The sequence below is a fragment of the Lynx canadensis genome, chromosome D1, assembly GCF_007474595.2.
Source record: "Lynx canadensis isolate LIC74 chromosome D1, mLynCan4.pri.v2, whole genome shotgun sequence".
In the NCBI taxonomy this organism is placed as follows: domain Eukaryota; kingdom Metazoa; phylum Chordata; class Mammalia; order Carnivora; family Felidae; genus Lynx; species Lynx canadensis.
The window spans coordinates 110,555,694-110,577,198 of NC_044312.2; the positions used below are offsets into that span (position 1 = coordinate 110,555,694).

Below are 21,505 nucleotides of genomic sequence, written 5' to 3' on the forward strand. Positions count from 1 at the left end.
CAGAGCCACAGGGCTGGAGGGCTTTTATTTCAGGTGGCTGCCCAGTGCCCATAGGGATGGGTGGCCTTCCCGATGGGGACAGGCATGCGCGGCTCTGGGGCCCGAATGGGTGGGGGAGTGATGGTCTGAGACTCTCCATCTGGGGATGTGCGCGACAGTGGGTCCGGGGCGGGCTGTGTCCAAGCGGCCGTGGCGGCTTTGGGGAGCAGAGGCACGGCGACGGGGATGTGGCACCACGCGGGCTCCTACAGTGCGGTGACGTGGAGGCCCTGGCCCTCGGGCGCTTCAGCGCTGCCAGCCCAGGCCGCGCTGCCAGCAAAGGCGTGAAGGTCACTCAGCAGGGCCTCAGCGCTGCCCCCTGAGCCCGCCGGCCCCTGGGAGCTGAGGCCCAGGCCCCCGTCGGCGTTGCTGTCACGTGCTGCCTCGGCGGGCTCTGCCGCCCGCCGTGGGCCGGGCCCCTCTCCGCGCGGCTGGTCCTCGTCCCGGGACTGTGTCTCCCCCAGGCCTCCGACCAGGTGGTAGTCCTCTTCCTCGTCCTGCTCGTCCTGCTGCTGCTCAGGGTCCTCATCGGGTGACCCCAGCTCAACCCGGGCCCGGAGCCAGCGGCCTGGCGGGCTGGCCCAGAGCAGGCGGCGCGTGCGGCCCCACAGGGCGGCGCCCAGGCGGGCCGGGTGGTAGTAGCCCCCCGAGTCGCGGCTGAGGCGGCGCCAGGCCGGCGCCAGGCCGGCGGCCAGCAGGAGCAGCAGCAGGAGCAGCAGCAGCACGACCGTGCCAGAGCTGGGGCCCTCGCCGTCCGAGGCGCCGCTGCCCGAGCACAGGACCCCCGGCAGGGCCAGCAGTGTCCCGAGCCCTAGGGCACAGGGCAGGTCCTGCGGGGAGACGGGCGGGGGCTCGTCACCGGGGCTGGGCGGGGAGCGGGGGGAGTCGGTGCCTGGGTCCTCAATTGCCTCCTGGGCAAAACGGGGACAGTCAAGCAGAAGAACGCAAGTCCTTAGCAGGGCCCCGGTCCTTTGAGATCTGGCCACGGAGCCTCCGATGCCCTGCCCTCGCCACCCCACCCGCGCTGTACGAGCCTGCGCCTGCCAGGGGACCGTGCGCCGCCTGGTCCCTCCGCCCAGATGCCCCATCCCCGAGAGCCACACGGCTGCCGGCTCGCCTTGGCTCAGACCATCTCCGTGAGGCCCGATCTGACCCGGAGTACTGCCTTGCCGCTTCCCCCCCCCCCCCCCCCCCCCCCCCCCGCGCCTGGCCGAGCCTGGCTCTGTTTTCCTCTCCCTTGCGCGCCTCACACAGCCGGCAGGTGCCTGCCGTCTACCCCGTCTCTGCCCCAGCGGCGTAAGCAGCAGGGAGACAGGGATCCTTACGGCTCCAGCACTGGATTCCCAGCACGCATAGCAGGTGCTCAGTTAATACTGGTTGAAAGTGTCCACATTGCCCGTGGGGTGTCGAAGGAGAGAGGTGGCCCGCGAGGCTGGCTGTCGGGGCTGGCTCTTCCTGAGGCCTGGGATGGAGGGACCACCTCCAGGACAACTGTTTACCCTCCACCCGGCCAGGCCTCAGGATGGGGGCCCCTGAAGCCCCTCTTCCCTCCCACACGTGGGACTGCCCCAGCTGCACCACTTCCGCTCAACTCCCCGTCCCCTGGGGGCCTTAGGTTCGCAGGGCCAGGGGCTGGGGGAGGCTGGTGCTGCTAACAGAGGAAGCCTGCGGTTGGAAAAAGGCAGAGGGGGGAGGTGGCAGAGGGGGGAGGGGTGCCGAGGTTTCAAGCAAGCCTCCTCTTCGCGCGCCCCAGGCCCTCTCTCTGCCTGGGCTCCAGGGATGCAGGCAGGCTCCGCCCAGGTCCCAGGTCCCAAGCAGAGCAGGTGAGAGAGAGGGTCTAGCAAAGGTTCTTGAAGGGGGTCTAGGCCCGGAGTGGGGTGCTAGGGGCACATGCTGAATCCCAGGGAGGCCCAGCTCGGCGGTAAGGGGAGAGGAAGGCCCGGCTTCTGCCCCACGCTCGCCCGGGGTCTCCCGCCTCTGCCCTTGACCGGCTGCTTCTGCCCGTGGGCCCCAATGGGGCGTGGGGGAGAAATCCTCCCTTAGCTCCCAGGGCCCAGACATTCCAGCCCCGACCTGTCGCCCCCACTGCAGGGCCCAGTGGGCTCCCGGGCTCACCATCAGTCCGCCGGCCTCAGTGCTCAGGCGCCCACCGCCAGCTCTGACTGTGCTGAGTGGAAGTGAGCTCTGGCGCGCTCAGCGGCAGCTGGGGGTTACTCGACGCTTCCGCTTCCTGCCCACAACACCCCACCCAACACTCCCTTGCCATATCCCCTGGTGGGGGGCCTTGGGCCTCTCGGGACCACCCTGACCCACACCAGAGCCTCATAGGTCTCTCGCCGGGTGACGCTTGGGCTCTGGGGCCTGTGACCAGGCCTCCAAAAGGAGGAATGGCACCAGCTCAAAGCAGGACGCCGTCCCGGGTGTCCACAGGTCTGCGACCTCAGTTTCTCTACTCGGCAGAATTCAGGGAAGCGCCGGCTGTGGGGGATGCCCGTGGCCCCCAGACCTCCCTCAGATCTGGGATCCCCGTCGGCCTCATTTGTCCCCAGCCTTGCAGACTTCCTTTCCCAGCCCCACCCTTTGCAGAATGGCAAACCTGGCTTTTAGAAAGAGAATTTTATTTGGAATGAAAATATAGAGCCTGTGCCTCCCGCTTACTCTGCGGAAGGAGCAGGGAACTGGGGGGGGGGGGGGGGGGGGGATGGTCCCTCAGGGTAGAAGCTTGCCTTGGTACAAAAACCCTCCACGGTAACAATGACAAGAGCCAGGTGGTGGCTCTAGCCTGGGCCCACAGGATGGGACAGGGTGTGGACTGCCCCCGAACCTGCCCGAGAGGCCCTGGGCAGGCGCAGGAGGCAGCCAGCTGGCGGTGGGACTTGCCAACAGAGGCTGGGTGAGAAGGGAGTGGAGGAGGAGGTGAGGGGGAGTGGCACCCCCTGGGCCTACGGTCCTAAGCGTCCCCATTCTCTACTCGGCCAAGCTGTTCTTCCAGGCGGCCAATGCGCTCCCCCTGCTCCTTGACCAGCGCCCTCAGTGCCCGGAGCTCCTGCATCACCTCCTCCAGCTTCCCAGCCTCCTGCAGGGACAGTGGGGGTGGGGGGGGATAGGCGGTCAGGTGTCGTGGAGCTGCAGCCCTCCCCAGATCTACCAGGCAGGGGCCTGAGCCCGGCAGACAGGCGGCGAATGGTTCGGGCGCACACAGCAGACCAGGGTGACGCCTGGGGCTTCCCAACACCGCCCCGACTGTGAGGCACGTACCCCGGCTCCGGCGAGGCCGCCGCTGGGGGCGGTAGCGTGAGTGGCGACAGCGGATGTGGAGGCTCCTAGGCGGGCCGAGCTGGGGGCCACGGCAGGCCGGCCATCGGATAACACGTTGCGCCGGCTGACCTTCAGGTCCCGCTGTTTGCTGGGCACGTAGGCCTCCCGCAGGGAGATGAGAATGGGGTTGGCATCCCGCCCGCTCACCCACTCCTCTGCCTCCAGGGCCGCCTCAGGCCCAGCCGTGTCAGGGTACAGATCGTCCTGGAAGAGGTCCGACTGGGCGGGGGGTGGGGGAGGTCGGGATCGGTCAGGGGCCCAGTGTCAGGGTCCTCTCATCGGGACCCTGGGCAGCCGCCCTCTCATCACTGCCTTGGCCTCCAGGCCTGTACCCTGCCAACCCATCCTCCGATGGCCTGGCCTCCAGCGGCCTCTCTCAAGCACAAACCTGTCATTTCACTTCCCTTCGGGACACGCCAACAACCCCCTCAGAAGCCTTCCCAACACTCCTAAGCAGGGGCCAGCTACGTGGTTTCACGGGATCCCGGGAGCCGTGTAAGTCAGCCTCCCTCACAGCTCTGCTCCCTGGGACGTGCCCGGCTCGCACAACGGCCCACTCAGTGGAGGACGAAGCTCGTCCAAGGCTCTTGGCTGGACATCTGAGGCTAGGCCACACGGGACTGATGCCCTCCTCATGGGAGTCCCCCCTACGGCCAGACTCCCGTCCGCTCTCCATTCTCACCTCTGTTCCCCCTGCCTGGCTTATGCCCACCCTAGCCATGCTGTCGGTCCCGTGTCCTACTACAGGGAGCCCTCCACAGCTGCCCGGCTCCTGTCCCATCTCCTGTGGCTCTTCCGGAGCAGGGCCTCAGCTCAACCTGTCCCAGCCCTGCCTGTCTTGTCTGGCAAAGCCCAACACCCGGCTGGGTATGACCAGCCCACTGACCACATCCATACTCAACCGTGTCCCATTCACAGACCACACGCCTGCCCGAGTGGGTGGGCGGGGGACCGGGTGGCCTCACCTTTCTTGGCACGGTCATGACAATGGGCTCACACTTGCGTTCGTGCAGTTTGTAGAACCTGGGAAAGGCGGGGGAGGGAGGAGCCATGGGTGGGGCCTCCCCCTCACTGGCTCCCTCGGCTCCCTGCACTCTCCACTCCCAGGCCTCGCCCCAGCCCCTCCACACTCTGACCTCTGACCCTGGCCCTGCTGTGGGCTGGTTCCTGCTCTGAGCAGCCTCCGGAGATCTGACCTTTCACCCTGGACGGCCGCCATGGCCTGGCCTCTGCCGCTGGAGCCAGCCACCTGGGAGGCCCTTCTTACCGGGCGATCTCACACTTGCTGACCTCCAAGCCCCTCTTAGGCATGCTGCCCATGCCCCTCTGGGGCTCTTTGCTGGTAAACGTGTTCAGGAAGTGGATGTAGGGGGGCTCATCTGTGATCTCAAAGTACCGGATGCTGGAGTCACCCTGTGGCGGGGGAGGGGGCAGGGGTCAGCGCTCAGGCAGGCAGCCTTCTTCCCTGCCCCCCCCGTCAGGCCTGCCCAGCCCCACCTTGCCGCACACGTAGACCACGCTGGTGTCCGGGTCGTAGAAGGGCAGCAGGGCCCCATTGCTGGAGTCCAGCTCCTGCAGGGCCATGGGCTCCTCGAGGTTCTCCTGGCACGTGGGGTGGGGGGCAGTCAGGCCAGAGTCTTTCCCCCGCCTCTCCTCACCATCCCAGCCCCCCATCAGGACTGGCCCCAAGCAGCCTCGCATGCCAGCTGGCACTGCCCCCACCACACCAGACGGGTTCTCTCCCGCCCTCCTGGATCCCCTCCACTCCCAGGATCTCACTTTCCTAGCCTACTGCGGGCCACTGAGCCGGTGCTGAGAAAGTCCCTACCACGTGGCAGCTGGGGGCACCAGGCAGCACCAGCTCTGTCTCAGAGGGACTTGCGGAGGTCACCATACAGAAGCACGGGGCTGTGGGACAGAGCACTTCAGGGGAAGGGCTGGGAGGCCTCCTGGAGGAGGGGGCCTCTGCACGGAGTCCTGAAGGGCAGCCAGATGGGAACAGGCAAGCAAAGGAGGGAAGGGCCTTTCGGTTGGCAAGAATAATGTGGGCTGAGACTCGGAGGAAGCTGGAGGCAGTCGGGGAGGCTGGAGAGCAAGGGGCAAGGACAGGAGAGGCTGGCAGGGTTCCAGGTCCCGGGAGCCTCAGGTGCTAGGCTGAGAACCCGGGAACCACAGGCCTCTCTCCGGGGTGACTCCTGCCCTCCGTGCCCAGGGTGGGGCCCAAGTCTCGATCAAGCCTGCCCCCTCAGGCTGGCCACGGCCACTCACCGGGTCCCACAGTGCCAGCTGCCGCTCGCTCATGCGGCTGAAGCCCGTGGTGAACACCTTGCCATCCGCCAGGAAGATGGCCCGCATGGGACGGGCCCCCTCGTGAGCCCTCTCCCTCTCCTGTCCGGGGACACAGTGGTCAGTACAGCACCCCGACAGAGCCCCTGGGCCTGTCCACTACCACCCCGGCCCTCCAGGGCCACGTACCGCCACCAGGGTGCCCCGGCGGGGGTCGATGATGCGCACGCTCTTGTCCTTGCACGCAGAGCAGAAGAGGCTGCCGTTGCGGTTCCAGCTGACGTTGTAGATGAGGTCGGGGTGCAGGCCGTCCAGGCGGTACAGTTCCTCCGCCGTGCCCACGTTCCAGATGAGCACCACGTTGTCACAGCCTGCCGGGCAGGGGGCCATCAGCCCACCAGGCTGGCTTGGACCACCCTCCCGGGCCCAGACCCGGCCTCTTGACCTCTGCGGTCAAGCTTTACCACCTGTCACATGGGCCCGGGTGAGGGTTTGGGGCTCCGGAACCGTGCGTAGAGAGGGGCGGGGGGGGGGGGGGGGGGCGGGCGGCGCAGACCTGCACTGAGTAGCACGTTGCGGGCGGTCGGGTGCCAGGTGACAATGCCCACTCGCTTGGTGTGCCCCTCCAGCACCACTACCGGCTCCGTCAGCGGGGAGGCCAGCCCGTTCTCCGGGATCTGCCACACCTGTGGGAGGGGTGGGGATGCCCGTGGAGGCCTCTGCTCGGCCCCGCTGCCCGCAGCCTCGAGCCACACCTGTGACCCGGGCCCAACCACAGCCCCGTGCCTCACCATGACTGTGCAGTCCTCTGAGCCGCTGGCGATGACTTCGTCATTGTGGGGACACCAGTCGATGTCCAGGACGGGTCCCGTGTGTCCACACACCGTCGGGTAGGCCTTGTCGATGCGGCCCGTCTGCGGGCATGAGAGGGGCAGTCAAGGGTGAGCAGGAAATGTTTGTTGCCTCTGCCTCTGCCTCTGGCCCTGACTCTGCCTCGGTGGCAATAAAAAACTTTCTCCATCTGTGCTAATACCACCTGGGCAATAAATGTAGATTATGACACCTGTCCAACAGTGTGGGGATGGGCGAGATACGGAATGTGAAGTGAGCAGACAGGCCCGGCAGGTGTGGCCGAGTCTCCAGTCCTTCCCCCAGCCCTGATGGGGCCCACCTTGCTTAGGGGAAGCACCAGGAAGGCACCCCCGCCGCTGGCCTCCACGATCACCGCCAGGAACTTGGGGTTGACTGCGCAGAAGGTGCTGTCCCAGGTGACACGGGACACTCGAATATCTTCGTAGCACTGGTCATTCTTGACCGGCTGTCCGAACACATGCCGGAATTTGCTCTGCCGGACCACTTTGCGGAAGGACATGTCTGCAGGGCGGGGAGGCCTGGATCAGCCCTCACCCACCCCAACAACCCCCATCCCTCCCAGGGGCTGCACGAAGGGAGGTGGGGAGGATGCAACCAGGGGCCTGGTCATTGTAACCCTCTTGGCTTTCAGTTACTCCGGGGCGGGGGTAAATGCACTGACCCAAGGCCCACGCTGCTGAGTGGGGAGGGGCTTTGCGGAGACCCTACCCAGGCCCCTCCCTGACTCTGGTATGTGTGGGGGAAGTGGGAGGTGCCAAAGCAGGGCAAGCTCCTCGGAGGGTCCCGGTCAGTTGCGAGCAGGCTCCTTCCTGCCCAGGATTTGGAAGTTGGCTGATGGGTTGGACAGCCACAAGAGGCAGGAAAGGACTCCTCTGTGGAGCCGCACTCGGCCCCAGTTCCGAGCCCCAGGGAATGTGCAGTGCCTGCAGGAATGGGCAGGGAGCTGCCGGGAGCCCCAGGCCGGCCCAGGGAGCCTGGCAGGACTGGGCGTGGGGGGGGGGGGGGGGGGGGAGGGGGGTGGTCAGGACGCCGCTCCCGGCCGCAGAGCATCCCAGGGCGCCTTCGGAGCGGGGTCCAAGGTGAACCAAGAGGGGACAGGCTGGGTGGCCACAGGGAGTGGGGACAGAGGGTGGGGCGCCGCGGAGGGGAAGGGCTCCTCGGACTCGCGACCCCCACCCCAGCCTCCTGCGGCCCCGCCCCCGCAGCCCAGCCGGGTCCCCCGCCCGCGACCCCAGTCCCGGCCCGCCGCGCTCACCGGGGACGCCGGGGACTGCGGCACCGGCCTCGGGCGGCTCCGGATCCCGGCCTCTGGGAAGCAGGAAGCGGGAATCAGGAAGTGACAGAGGAGCCGGGGGCAGGGGGCGGGGGGGCGGGGCGGGGGCTCGCGGGGGCGGGGCCGAGGTCACGCGCGGAGGGGCGGGGCGGGAGGCTGCGAGCCGCCCCAGGAGGCCGGGAGCACCGGGGCCACGGGGGCGCAGGGGCGGGGCCTGGGCGAGCCCTGCCCCTCAGGCACCCGGGCCCCTCTAGGGCAAAGGAGCAGGGGTGGGGCCAGAGGGGCTGCAGGTGCGAGGCGCTGCCCGCCCGCAGACCGCTGCCCCTTCGCCATCCTCTCCTCTGGCGGAGCCCTCGGGAGTACGGGCACTGGGTGCAGCCCGCCGTCCCAGTCCCCATCCCCATCCCGGTGCATTCTTCCGGGTCCCCCAGCCCACCCCCCACTCCAAAAATACAGTATCTGGTCTGACAGCCCGTGTGTTCACGTGCCTCTTTTTAAGGGTTACAAAAGTACACGCTCTTGATGAACAGTGTAAATGCACCAGCGGTGCGGTGTTTTAAGGGGTGAGCGGAAGGCCCCAGCCAACCCCTTCTTTCCCCTGAGCACCCCCGGGGTCTGCCGGGCCTCCTTATTAAAAATAGAAACGGGGACATGCCCTCTGCCAGATCGCTCACACCTTCCTTTCTCTTCCCGACCATCTCCCACGGAGGCCTAGTGGTCTGTCTGCAGATGTCTCCCTCCTAGCTAGCTCCTGTGACGGGGCCCAGACTGGCCTCCCTAGATCTACCCTATCTCTGTCCGTGTCCCACCCCGGGGGGACTTAGGTGTCTCTGTATGTCGGACAGGCAGATCTGCCCCCTCCGCCCGGGGCTGGTGTCCCCAGGGCACTGGCCGCCTCCCTCAGTCCTTCCTTGAGACCCTGATCATCACCCCTTGGTCACCTTTTTCTTTTTTCCCAGAAAAAGGGGGGGGGGTAGGTGGGAAGAGGAGGGAAGAGCAAAGCTAGAAGGGGGCTTATCTGGGGCTGCAGGAGGCCCCACTGTGTGTCTGACACGGGCTGGGGCTCGTACCCTACTCACTGCTTTCCTCCCCTGATGAGGAAACAACTCAGAGAGAGGGGTGCCTGCCCCAGGTCACCCCGCCGAGATTTAGTTCCCATCTGTTTGGCTCCAAAGTCCTTGCTTTTCCCTTTGTTCCATAAACCGTGGGGCAGGCAGACCCTTCCAAAAAAGGACAGGAATGAGGGTGCTTTGGAAGAGGGAGTGTCACATTAGCCTCTCTCTCCGTTGCGCCCTCCAGGCAACAGCCAGAGGTCTGTCTAAAGCCCAGATAAGACACCCCTACCCTAAGCCCTCCCTTCCCTCCTCCTTGTCACACTTGAAATAACATGCGCCGTCATTGCATACCCCTCCCCCGTTTGTTACCTTCCTCTGCCCTGTCCCTGCATGTGGCCCAGTGACACTGATCCTCTTGTCCCCGAAACAAACCACCTTCCTTCCCACTGCGGGGCCTGGGTACATCCTGTTCACTCCATCTGGAAACGCTTCCCTCAGATTGTGAAAAGGCTCCAACCCTCACTTCCTCCAGGGCTCTGCCCAAATGTTGCCTTCTCAAAGGGCCCTCCCCAACCAACCCCTCACTGGTCACTCTCTGGCCCTGACTTGTTCCCCCCATATCCTTCTGAATCACGATCTGACGTCGTCTTGTGTAACCATTGTGTGTTTGCTTTTTGTCTGCCTCGCCCCGCTAGAATGTCAGCAAGTGGAGGGTAGCACCCGGTCTTTGGTCTTGTTCCCCACCGTGTCGAAGCACCTAGAATGAGACCTAGCGCTCAGCATGCATTCAATTCGTGTACGTTGAGTGAAAGAACCAACAGCAGTCCTGAATGTAGGATCGACGATGTTCGTATTCACAGCTCTCAGAATGAGTCTCTCCATGAGGGGTACCTCTCACCTGGAGAAGGCGTGAGTCTCCCAGAAGGCAACAGGAGTCCAGCCCCGTGGGGTGTGTTAGGGGTGAGGTAGATGGACTGAGGAATGTCAGGGATGAGCCCTCCTTTCAACCTCTGTGGCCTCGGGTGTGCATGTTTCCTCCAAAACAAAACTCTGTGGGTCACCAGGAGAACTCCTCTTTATCCCACAGAGCCCTTCACGGCACTGCCCTCTCTCCTGGGTCGCGATTACCCATTATGGGCGAGATTCCCCCTCAGGGACCTTGGAGATGGGGCTGCCCCACTCTCCGAAATGCTGGGTTTGGAGTGGGGACCAGAGTTGATGGCAGGTGGCTGGCGCTGGGGTTTGAGTGCCTGATCTGCCCGCCATGTTGAAAAAGCTTTGGGACCGCTACCTGGGAGAAAGGGGAGGGACACTGCAAGACCAGCCCCTGCCTCCAGGGAGGGTGCACCCAATGGGGTGGGCCAGGGTGAAAGCATTTCTTGCAGAGGGGCAGGCAGTACGGTGGAGCAGACAAAGCCTAGCGGGCAGGATGTTCCCACGTGGGCTCTGGCCCGTGGGTCCGTCCTGCTCCCAGGCCTGGCCCGGGAACCATTGTTATCACCCCCATTTTACAGATGCGGAAACTGAGTCCCAAAGAAGCCAAGAGCCTTCCTGAAGATCACACAGCTGGTGAGCGGTGGAGCTGGGATTCAAAAGACCGCCGAGGGACACCAGCGGCCATGCCCCTAACCCCACCCATGTGTCTCCAGAATGGGAGGCTGGCTGGAGAGTCACCTAGCAAGTGCTCGATAAACACTTGCTGAAGGACCGAATTCAACAAATGTGTGCCTGTGCAGAAATCGCTGAACGGCGTCCGTCGTTCGGCCTCGGTGTCCACAGTTCCACCACCAGGACATGCCCTAATTGTGCCCTTGGCATTGCCCCCGCCACAAACACCGCGCCCGCCACCATTCGGCATCCCCGGGCTCAGTTCATGATAGCAGCAGCCCTTGCAAGGGGAACATGACCACCGCATTGTACAGAGGAGGAAATCGAGGACAGCCTGCTGCCTTTTTAAGAGGGAAGCACCCTGGAAGCATAGCACTTAAGTGTCTGCCGTAGGGGCGGCTCTCAGCTGCTACAGGTCACAACACTGAGCTACTGGGAAACGACTGGGGGAGGGGGGCAAAGGGGAAGAGGCTCACGATTTTGGAACACAGCGGGGGTGGAGGGCGAGCGAGCAGGGGGTTGGTGTAGAAGGGTGAAAGGGAAGAAGGGAAGTAGGGTGGGGGGTTCAGAATTAGACCTTCGGCACTTCCCCGTTTTTCTTGCCGTGTCTGCGCCTTGAGACGGAAGAGGCCGGCTCTGCCCCAGAGATGCTGTGTGATGGGGGCCTGTACCCTTTTTGGAGCCACTGGTCCCCAGGGCTCTCTGTCTGGACGTCTGCCCATCTCTGCGCGTGGGCTGAGTGCATAGGAGGGGTTCAGGTGGAGGCAGGACTGAGCACTCTCTACCTGCAGCCCCCCGTGGTGGGGGCGGGGGGGGGGCAGGTGGACGCTAGTTGAACCCTTCAGTGGAGCAGACGCTCTCTCAGGCCCCCTGGGCATCCGTGGCCCAGGACTGTCGTGGGCACAGCCGATCTGCCCCAAAGCTCACAAGACCCCAGATGCCCAGGCCAAGGTGGCGCCTCCTCTCCTCCGTCTCCGGCCCCTGCAGGGACTTCCCTGGATGCCGGCGAATGGAGAACATTTGTTCCCTGAGCCCCTGCTGTGTGCCAGGCTCCTGCCGTCACCGGAGCCCCGATTTGAATCCGGGCTCGGTGGCTCTCATCGCCTCCGCTCCCGCTGCCTTGCTGAGGGAGGTCCTGCGCCAGGCTCACTGCCTGTGGGGGCCGGGGGGCTGGTGGACAGGGCTCGGCCAGCCTGCGTGGGCTCCCAGGACCCCAGGTTCCTTCTGGCTCTTAAGTGCCTCCTTTTCTGCAGAGATTTCTTCCTTCATCCTCCTCGCGCCCGAGTTAGAGGGTGAGACAGGGAGGAGAGAGTGGAGGAAGGATTCCGGGGAGATCGGCACAAGCTCGGGGAAGTCACCCCTGCTGTCTTTCTCCCGCAGGACTGAGACTTGGGGGGGAGGTGGGCAGTGCGGTCCAGGGGTGCTGGAGGACAGAGCCCAGCAGCACCCGGTCGGCTGTGACTGTTGGGCTACTGGGGGGGGGGGGCAAGCATGGAGAAACTGAGGGGGACCTGGGTAGGGACGAGACGATCACGACAAACTGCCTGGGACTTTTGGTGCTTCATTTTCACTTCCCCCAAGTCCTCCTGCCAGCCCCAAGGGACTTGAGGGGGGTTTCTTTGATGACTTCCTCCACGGCTCCCCTCGTCTCTGACTGGCTCTGGCTCTTCCACTGCCTTGATGGGCCTGAGCTTTCCCAGACCCTCAGGTGGGGCCTGCTCCAGGGGCTTCCTCTGGGGGGACGCTGCCGGGACTTTCTCCCTCAGAGTCAGCAGGCACCGCTGGGTTCTCAGGGGCTTCCGGGGGGGGATCCGCGGATGGGGCAGAAGACGCTTCATCACAGGGGCTGAGAGCTGGGCCGGAGGCAGGTCCGGGGGTCTCGGGGCTCACTTGTGGCTGGGCCACAAGGTCCAAATGGGGCTGGGACTCAAGGTTCACCTGTGGCCGAACGGAGGCGTTCAGCTGAGGCTGCGTCACAAAATCTGCCTGTGGCTGGGCCACTGAATCCGACCGTGGCTGTGCCGCGGGCTCTGCCTGTGGCTGGGCCACTGAATCCGACCGTGGCTGTGCCGCGGGGTTCCCCCGAGGCTGGGACACAGCGTCCGACCGTGGCTGTGCCGCTGGGTTCCCCTGGGGCTGGGCCCCAGCCACTGGCCCGGGAAGAGTCTGACTCCCAGAGTCCACTTGGGTCTGTGGCTCCGCTGGCGTGAAGCTTCCAGGCCGTTCTTCACAGAGAGCTGCGGCGAAGGAGGAGAGGACGGCGCGCAGCAGGGCCCGGAGGTCGGCGCTGGCCAGGAGGCAGAGGAAGGGACTGAGGCAGCTGTTGAGCAGGGTCAGGTAGTCGGAGTAGACCAGCGCTTCCCAGAGCAGGTAGCCGGGGTAGACGTCCCACAGGAAGGCCAGGTACAGCAGCTGCGCCAGGTGGTAGGGCAGCCGCAAGACCACGTAGGCTGACAGAACGGCCTTGGCCACACGGGCGAAGCCCCGGCAGGCCGTGGGCCTTGGCCGGCGGCGGCGGCAGGTCCGGGAGGCCGCAGCCTGCGTGAGCACGTGGCAGACGAGAAGCAGGAGGAAAGGCAGGAACCCCCCCAGGATCTCGAGCATCCTCAGCGGCAGCTCCTCGCCGTCCCAGAAGTCCAGGCAGATGACCAGGTCGTACCACCAGACGGCGGCCTCGGGGAAGACCAGCCAGGGCACGCTGAAGAGCGTGGCCAGCACCCAGACCCCGGCGCAGACCCAGAGGGGCAGGCGGGCCGGGCGGCGCCCGGGGTACCAGTGCGGGCACAGGGCCAGCAGGCAGCGGTCCACGCTGAGGGCCGCCAGCAGGAAGAGGCCGGAGGAGTAGGACACACCCCACAGGAAGTAGTAGAAGCGGCAGGCGGCCGTCCCCAGCGGCCAGTGGCCTCCGTGCTGGATCTCCAGGATCTGGAAGGCCGCTGCCGCCAGGAACAGAAAATCAGAGAGGGCCAGGCTGAGCAGCAGCAGGGCGAGCCGCGTGCCCGCTCCCTGCCGGGCCTGTGAGCCGGCCAGCCACGCCATGAGCCCATTGGCTGGCAGCCCCAGGAGCAGAAGGGCCACCAGGAAGACCGTGTCCCAGCCACCCTGGGGGTAGTCGTCTTCATCGTCCGGCTCCGTGCGGGGCCCGTGGCCAGCGGCACCCAGGTTGGCTTCCATAGCAGTGTCCATCCGAGGTCCCCAGTGTGCTGTTGGCCACGGAGCGGGTGCCTGATGAACCAATGAAATCATGAGGGACTGAGTATGAGAGAGGGTGCTGTGTACCTCCAGGCAAGTCACTGTCCCTCTCTGAGCCATCGTCATCACCTTCGGGGCAGTTAGCCTCTGCCAGGGACTTTACACAGATTACCTCGCGTAGTCCTCAGACACTCCATTTTACAGGTGAGGAGAGGAAGGTTCGGAGGATAAGTGACTTGCCCAAGGTCAGAGACAGGACGAGAGGCGCCAGGACTGAGACTCAGACCTAAGCCTTCTGCCACGCGGAATCCCAGTGTGCCCAAGTAGACTGGACCGAGGCTTTTAAACAGATATATACATGTATATACCTATATATTTTACATTTTTTTCTTTTTCCTTTATTTAGTTTTAATTTTTTAAATGCTTTTCTTTTTTTTTTTTTTTTTTCAACGTTTATTTATTTTTGGGACAGAGAGAGACAGAGCATGAACGGGGGAGGGGCAGAGAGAGAGGGAGACACAGAATCGGAAACAGGCTCCAGGCTCCGAGCCATCAGCCCAGAGCCCGACGCGGGGCTCGAACTCACGGACCGCGAGATCGTGACCTGGCTGAAGTCGGACGCTTAACCGACTGCGCCACCCAGGCGCCCCTTAAATGCTTTTCTATAAAGATGTCATATCCACATCCTTTAAAAACAATTTTTTTAATGTTTATTTATTTTTGAGAGAGGGAGAGAGAGACAGAGCATGAGTGGGGGCGGGACAGAGAGAGAAGGAGACACAGAATCTAAAGCAGGCTCCAAGCTCTGAGCTGTCACGGGGCTAGAACTCACGAACCGCGAGATGATGACCTGAGCCGAAGTCGGTCACTTAACCAAGTGAACCACCCAGGTGCCCCTTAAATTTTTTTTTAACGTTCATTTATTTTTGAGAGACACACACACACAGAGAAACCGAGTGCGAGTGGAGGAGGGGCAGAGAGAGAGAGGGAGACACAGAATCCGAAGCAGACTCCAGGCTCTGAGCTGTCCGCACAGAGCCCGGCGTGGGACTCGAACTCATAAGCTATGAGATCGTGACCCGAGCTGAAGTTGGACGCTTAACCGACTGAGCTATTCAGGTGCCCCAGTTTTTTCTCTTTAAAAAAAAAAAATGTTTATTTTTGAGAGAGAGAGAGGGAGAGAGAGAGAGAGAGAGAGAGAGAGAGAAAGAGCAGGGGAGGGGCAGAGGATCCAAAGCAGGCTCTCTGCTCATAGCAGACAGCCCGACGCGGGGCTCGAACTCACAAACCGCGAGATCATGACTTGAACTGAATTCAGGCACTTAACTGACCGAGCCACCCACGTGCCCCTCAAACATATTTTTAAAGCTGGTGAATCTTCAAATAAAATATTACAGTGGAGCCCCGGGGATGCTCTAGGGAAGACAATTTGAAAACCACTCGGTCGGATCATCGGATCATCGGATCATCGCAAGCCCCTTTCCTTCTGGTATCCTGGAGTTCAAGTGTTTAAGATTCCAAGAAGGGGAGGCTCAGGGTCCCGTGGGCCTGTAGGAGGCCAAGGGTGGGCAGGAGCCTGGGCCAGAGGAGGCCCTTCCCCACAGCAAGCGCAGCTCATGAACTCAGGGTGAGGTCTGCAACTCAGGGCCCGGCAGCCTGGGGCCAGAAGGGCCGTCCTGGAAGCAGCTGGAGCCCCTTCATCATCCTCGAGCCCCACCTATGGCCCCGTCCTCATTCTCACAGCTCAGGCAGAAGGTGGCCCCTGAGGCCACCATCAGAAGGAGAAGGGGGCTCGGCAGTGTGATGATAGGGGCCTGCTACCCCTCCCCCCCCCACTCCGCCCGCCTTCCCTCACTGGCCCAGGGGGTTTCCCTTGGAACACGGAGAAAGTCCCCATGGCAGCGCTGAGCCGGGGGGGGGGGGAAGTAGGTGCCCCAGAAAGGCTGGATCCTGCCCGTGGCCCATGGCTCCAGCCCCTTGGCCTTCAGCCCCGTGGCTTCCTCTCCCCTAGTGCTCAGGCAGACCCCACTCTGCAAGCTCCAGCCTCTACTGGATCAGAGCCCTGGGCTCCCCCGAGCCCCAGCAGGTGAGGCCTGGCTTACCTGTGAGGTGCAGGCCGCTGGCCGGAAGGAGCAGGGGCGTGCCTGCCTGCCCAGTGGTCCGGCCATCTGCCGGGCCCCACGCCGGGGCCTGGGACATGGCGCCTGGCGGCGCTAAGGCGGCCGACGTGAAACCCAAGCTGAGAAGACATCAAACATTCATGGGCATGGGGCTGCTCCCTGGGAAACCCTAACCCCCGCTCAGCAGGGCCGAGTGACCAGCCAGGCCACCCCATCCCTGACAGAGCCACGTGGTTAAAACCTCCTCGCCCTGGGCCCCTGTGCCTCAGGGCGGGCTCTGGGTCCCCCCGGAGGCCACCTCCTCCGAAATCACCCCCATGTCCCTCAGTCTCTGTGATCTGGCCTCGCTTCCTCAATTTCACAGACCCTCTGCCCCAGCCACGATGTCCCCGTGAGGGGCACCTCTCCTATCCTTTCCCACACTCTTTCTCCTGAGATGACGTCCCTCGTCCTTGCTTAGCTGAGTCCTGCTCGTGTCACACAACCCGGCTGAGTCCTTGACTCCAGCAATATTGCCCCCGTTTTATAGATCGGGTGACTGAGGCTCAGGGAGGTGAAATGGTTGGGTGTCCCAGCTCCTGAGGCCACTTAGGAGCCGGAGTGCGAAGCTCACCGTGTCCCGGCACCCTTGTCGCTGAGGGCAGTTCTCTTGACCCATCTGTCTCTGCCCTCAGGCAGAGGGCCGGGATTAGGGCCCGGAGCTGCCTGCCTCACTTACCCTAATCCCCCTCAAGGCTCGATCCCAGGCAATCAGCTCTCAGGGTAGGGGTGCGTAAGCAGCTTTATGGTCCCTGAGAACCAAGGGTGCTCCCTGGTGCTGCATCTCAGAGTTCTGTCGCCCCTCTCCACATGGCCACAGAACAGGCGAAGGGGCAGCGTGGCCCAGACCCCCAGAAGCCTCCTGTGGAGGCTGTGGCTTCCGGGAGCGGTGCTGAGGGCCTGCCCTTGACCAGGAGGAGGAGCAAGAAGGACAGGGGACCCCGAGGGTCCCGGAAGGGTGCTGGTGGCTCCGAGGAGCAGACCCCCATCCCTGGCCCCGAGGCCCCAGGGAGCAGCAAGAGCCTCTCTGGGAATGGAGAAGGGCAGGAGGGGACAGGCCCTGCAGCCCCCAGGCCAGCCGGTCGTCGCCAGTCTCACCGACACCGCACTGGCACCCAGCACGATGCTGCCCAGAAGACATACGGGCCCCTGCTCAACCGCATCTTCGGGAAGGTCAGGTGGGGCCCGGGCTGGGGAGGAGGGGGACACACTTGTGCCCTTGGACTCCGCCCACCCTGCCCCTAGTACTCAGGCCTCCTGGCGCCTCTGCTCCAGACCCGGGAGCCTGAGCTGTAGAGGCAGGGTTTGGGGAAGGGTTGGTCTTGGGCCTGGCTGGTTTGGGCTAGTCTTCAAACCCAGGATTCTGGGAGAGCTCTGGGCCCCAGGAACCGGAAGTGGTGGGGGGTCATCTTTTCTCTGGGGGTCGTGGGACTTCAGCTGCCTTCTCCTGCCCTTGTGAGACTGGCCCTACCCAGGCCATCGTGGGCTAGGGCTGGAGGAGGCAGGATGGCCCCCAGGGACATGCTGGACTGTGCCTCTGCAGGACCGCGAGCTGGGCCCCGAGGAGCTGGATGGTGAGTGGCCCTTGCTGGCGGCAGTGGTGGGTGGGAGGTGTCCCTGAGCCGGGCTGCCCGGGCCTGACCTCCCTCCCCTGCAGAGCTTCAGGCCGCCTTTGAAGAGTTTGACACTGACCGTGACGGCTACATCGGCTACCGGGAGCTGGGCACCTGCATGCGGACGCTGGGCTACATGCCCACTGAGATGGAACTCATCGAGGTCTCCCAGCACGTCAAGATGCGAAGTCAGTGGCTGACCCCCACCGGCCCGGGGCGGGGCGAGGCGGCAGCCATCTGGCTCTCTGTCTCTCTGACCCTCCTGAGGCTCCTGAAAAGAACCTCCTGAGGTTCAGTGAGACCGACTGTGACAGAACCCTGGCCGCTGCAGGCGATTAAATGTCGGATGGGCGTGCGCTTGTGTGATTATCATTAGCTAAATTGTCAAATATCAGATTCCCTTCATTCCAGGACACCTGCATGTGCTCTGTGGTTTGCAAAATGGGATGTGGCTTACGCTTGATGTGAACATTTAGCGCAATGCTTTTCTTTTCCCCAAAGCTGTTATTTGACCACCGGTGCTTTTCGTAATCGATGGCGTCTTAGAACGGCGGGACTACGTGGGCATACTCCTTAAGAGGCATTTATGGCTGCCCACGGGGTCCCAGCATGTCAGAGCCACCAACTGCACACCCCCGGAAGCACCTAAGAGTGGGTTCTCTCACCCTTGCCCCCGGATGAGGAAGGAGGTTTAGTAAGTCGCCCAAGGCCGCCGGCACCCAAGGTCACCCATGCCCCATCGACAGCACAGCCAGGGTTTAACTTTAGGGCTGCCTGGTTCCAAACCTTGGCCTCTTTCCCCCTTGACACAGGTGCTTCACTGAGAGCACTCAGGCACCTGGCCCTGTCATCTCTGTGGAGAACGGGGCTCTGACCTCCTACCCCCGTCCCCGAGGGCATGGATGCTGGGTGCTCCTTCCTGGATGTAGAGCTGGGGAGAGGCTGGCGCCTGTGAAGTCCTTTCTCGGGGCCCCAGCCTTCTCCATTGTGACACTCTGCCTCCGCAGTGGGTGGCCGTGTGGACTTCGAGGAGTTTGTGGAATTGATGGGCCCAAAGCTGAGGGAGGAGACAGCACACATGTTGGGGGTGCGGGAGCTGCGCATCGCCTTCCGAGAGGTGTGGAGCGTGGTCGAGTCGGGCGCTGGGTGGGCAGCTGGGCGGCAGACCTACTGGCCTCCCATCTGGGCCAGAGAGACGGTGGGGGGGGGGGGGCCCAGCCTCTGGAGGCCCAGAGCCCTGCGGATGGTGGGACTGGGCCAGGGAGGGATTGGAGAGGGGCCATCTCGCTCTCAGCTGGAGGATCCACCCAAGGAGACTTCCTGGAGGAGGGGCCTATTGTCTCAGCCTGGGAGGAGGAGGAGGGTTTCGGTGGGCGAAGGTGGGGACATCCAGGCACAGGATGTGGCAAGGTGGAAACGGGTCTGGGCAGAGCCAGCTTTGGGTGGGAGGGACTGAGCCCTGCTGGGATCCTAGTTTGACAGGGACAGAGATGGACGAATTACAGTGGCAGAGCTGCGGCAGGCAGCACCTGCTCTGCTGGGGGAGCCGCTGGCGGGTCCTGAGCTGGACGAGATGCTCCGAGAAGTGGACCTCAACGGGGATGGCACCGTAGACTTTGACGGTGAGTCTCCTTCCCAGACGACCCCACCCCCACCCCTCCAGCTCCCAGGATGATCCCAGCGCGTCCTGGGATCCCTGACCAGGACTGGCCCAAGCCCTGCCCTTCTCTCCCCCAGAGTTTGTGATGATGCTTTTCACCCACTGAAGTTCTAGAAGGGAGAATGCGTTACCCCGCTGGCCCCAGGCCAGCAGGGTTCATGCCGTACGCCCTCCCCCTGAGGCCTCAGAATGGAAGACCACCCAGCAGCCCTCAGGCTTCTTCGGTCCTTGACAACACCTGGCTGGAGAGCCTGCTCGATGTCACCCACCCCCCTTCATTCTCACCTTCCTCCCACCTGAGCTGCCCGGAGGGAACCTGCACTCTGCCGTCCATCATTCTCCAGGGTGAGCAAGATTTGGATCTCTCCACACCCTCGGTGGGTAGCAAGCTCCCCGGCACCGCAGTATCAAAGACAGGGGCGGGGCGTGGAGTTGGGGGGATTCTGGAAACATGGTGAATTGAGAGCGTGGCTGGATGCCTCCCACTACCCGTGTAAAAATGTTAAAAAGACAAAAACTGAACTTGAAAGAAAGCCAGGGATGACCCCAGTACTAAAGACAAAGCAAGAACTCAGAGCCGGGTGGCGGGAGAGAGGGGACAGCATGGGGGCTTCAGACATGGAGAGAGGTTCGGAAGCCTGGGCTCTGACACCCATGGATGACAGAAGACCTGTAAGAGGCTGGGGAACAGGACAGGAGCCTGAGCACCTTCCCGGGTCTCAGAGGGCTACCCTGTTCTTGAAAAGGGGACCAAAAGATACCTCCATCTACCAGCGTGAGGAAGTAGCAAGGGTACGGACGTCTAGGGCCTTGAGTGGACAAAGCTACCCTAAGGAACCTGGGACTCAGGCTGGCACATTAGGCAGGAGTGTGGTCTATCTCCACGGTATGGGAAGCTGAAGAAATAGGGAGAAGCTACCGGAAGAGCACTCTTCAACCCAGAGCACATGGGACTTAACAAACAACAGCCCTGTCCCTTCTGAAGATGAACTCATGACAAAGAATTACAGATCACATGGGAAAACAAGTCCCCGTGAGGGAGACGAGGCAGATGCAACAAACAGGAAAATCAGCACCCCCGAGTGTAAGTAACAGAAAAATCCGAAAGAGGCCACAAAGTCAATGCAAACAGAAATGATATAAAAGAAGGGAAAGGGGCGCCTGGGTGGCGCAGTCGGTTAAGCGTCCGACTTCAGCCAGGTCACGATCTCGCGGTCCGTGAGTTCGAGCCCCGCGTCGGGCTCTGGGCTGATGGCTCGGAGCCTGGAGCCTGTTTCCGATTCTGTGTCTCCCTCTCTCTCTGCCCCTCCCCCGTTCATGCTCTGTCTCTCTCTGTCCCAAAAATAAAAATAAACGTTGAAAAAAAAAAAAAAAAAGAAGGGAGAGAGGCCAATAGGTAGTAACGGGATGGTATGAAACAGAATAGGAAGATTAAAAAGAATAAAAGAATTTCTGAAAATAAAGGAGATAGCCATTGGAATAAAAAAAAAATCAACGGGTTGGTTAAACAGCAGATTAGACACCATTTGAGAGAAGATTAGTGAACGGGAAGCTACATCTACCTATAAGGTAGCCCTGAGGGATAAACAGGTGGCAAATATTAAAGAGTAGTTAAAAATCATCAGGAGTCTCAGGAGAAAATACAAAGAATGGACACGAGGCAACCCCCAAAGACGTGACGGCTGAAATCCTTCCATAAAGACTTCCACAAAGACAAATGCCCAGATGGAAGGAACACAGTGGAGCCTCAGAAGGATGAACAGAAACAAATATATATCTAGATGCATTCCAGCAGAACTCAGAACACAGAAGAAAACCTTATACACAATTCAACTGGAGACAAAAGTCAGATTACTTACCGAGGAGCAGAAATTAGGCCCTACGAAGCCTTCTTCTTCTTCTTTTTTTTTAAATGTTTTATTATTTATTTCTGAGAGAGAGAGAGAGAGAGAGAGAGAGAGAGAGAATGCGAATGAGGAAGAGGCAGAGAGAAAGAGGGAGACACAGAATCCGAAGCAGGCTCCAGGCTCCGAGCTGCGAGCACAGAGCCAGATGTGGGGTTTGAACTCATGAACCGTGAGGTCATGACCTGAGCCGAAGTCGGTAACCGACCGAGCCACCTAGGAGCCCCTCTACAAAGACTTTTCATTGGTTACAATAATTGCCAGAAGACAGTGGAATAAATTGTTCAGCATGCAGAGGAAAACGATTGCCAGCCAAGGAGACTTTACCTCCCTCAATCGTTATTCAAGAAGGAAGGTGAAATATCAACTTTTTTCAGGAAACAGAGGCTGGTAAGAGTTTCCTACCCATGTGCTCTCATTGAAGGGAATTTCCTTCAGTAAGAAGGAAATTCAGACCAGAAGAAAGGCGAGTATGTACTAAAGTATGGTCAGGAAAGAGATCAGTAAACATATTTGTGGAGCTAA

At 62.1% G+C, this 21,505-nt stretch overlaps 4 protein-coding genes across 5 annotated transcripts; 1 reads left to right on the top strand and 3 right to left on the bottom strand.

Annotated features, from left to right (window-relative positions):
- Positions 1 to 6: 6 nt before the first annotated feature.
- On the bottom strand, positions 7 to 20,002 carry LOC115525224 (protein tyrosine phosphatase receptor type C associated protein). The gene is made up of 3 exons (XM_030332300.1): positions 19,996 to 20,002; positions 2,155 to 2,197; positions 7 to 869 (listed from the first exon to the last, which is right to left on the bottom strand). Exons 2-3 carry the CDS (start codon positions 2,155 to 2,157, stop codon positions 246 to 248), a joined length of 627 nt encoding a protein of 208 aa, XP_030188160.1. The 5' UTR covers positions 2,158 to 2,197; positions 19,996 to 20,002; the 3' UTR covers positions 7 to 245.
- CORO1B (coronin 1B) lies at positions 2,641 to 9,323 on the bottom strand. Its single transcript, XM_030332287.1, has 12 exons — positions 9,214 to 9,323; positions 7,772 to 7,824; positions 6,815 to 7,017; positions 6,435 to 6,557; positions 6,200 to 6,329; positions 5,833 to 6,014; positions 5,626 to 5,745; positions 4,855 to 4,959; positions 4,625 to 4,770; positions 4,323 to 4,380; positions 3,298 to 3,576; positions 2,641 to 3,115 (listed from the first exon to the last, which is right to left on the bottom strand). The coding sequence occupies exons 1-12, from the start codon at positions 9,234 to 9,236 to the stop codon at positions 2,990 to 2,992; spliced, it is 1,548 nt and encodes a 515-aa protein (XP_030188147.1). The 5' UTR covers positions 9,237 to 9,323; the 3' UTR covers positions 2,641 to 2,989.
- Positions 12,157 to 13,653, bottom strand: GPR152 (G protein-coupled receptor 152). Of its 2 annotated transcripts, XM_030332286.1 has the most exons (2): positions 12,391 to 13,638; positions 12,157 to 12,330 (listed from the first exon to the last, which is right to left on the bottom strand). In XM_030332286.1, exons 1-2 carry the CDS (start codon positions 13,636 to 13,638, stop codon positions 12,157 to 12,159), a joined length of 1,422 nt encoding a protein of 473 aa, XP_030188146.1. The 2 variants fall into 2 exon arrangements, with proteins under 2 accessions (XP_030188146.1, XP_030188145.1); XM_030332285.1 differs by having other exon boundaries at positions 12,157 to 13,653.
- On the top strand, positions 16,614 to 19,182 carry CABP4 (calcium binding protein 4). Its single transcript, XM_030332299.1, has 6 exons — positions 16,614 to 16,976; positions 17,347 to 17,377; positions 17,461 to 17,604; positions 18,424 to 18,533; positions 18,891 to 19,038; positions 19,154 to 19,182. The coding sequence occupies exons 1-6, from the start codon at positions 16,614 to 16,616 to the stop codon at positions 19,180 to 19,182; spliced, it is 825 nt and encodes a 274-aa protein (XP_030188159.1).
- Positions 20,003 to 21,505: the final 1,503 nt, after the last annotated feature.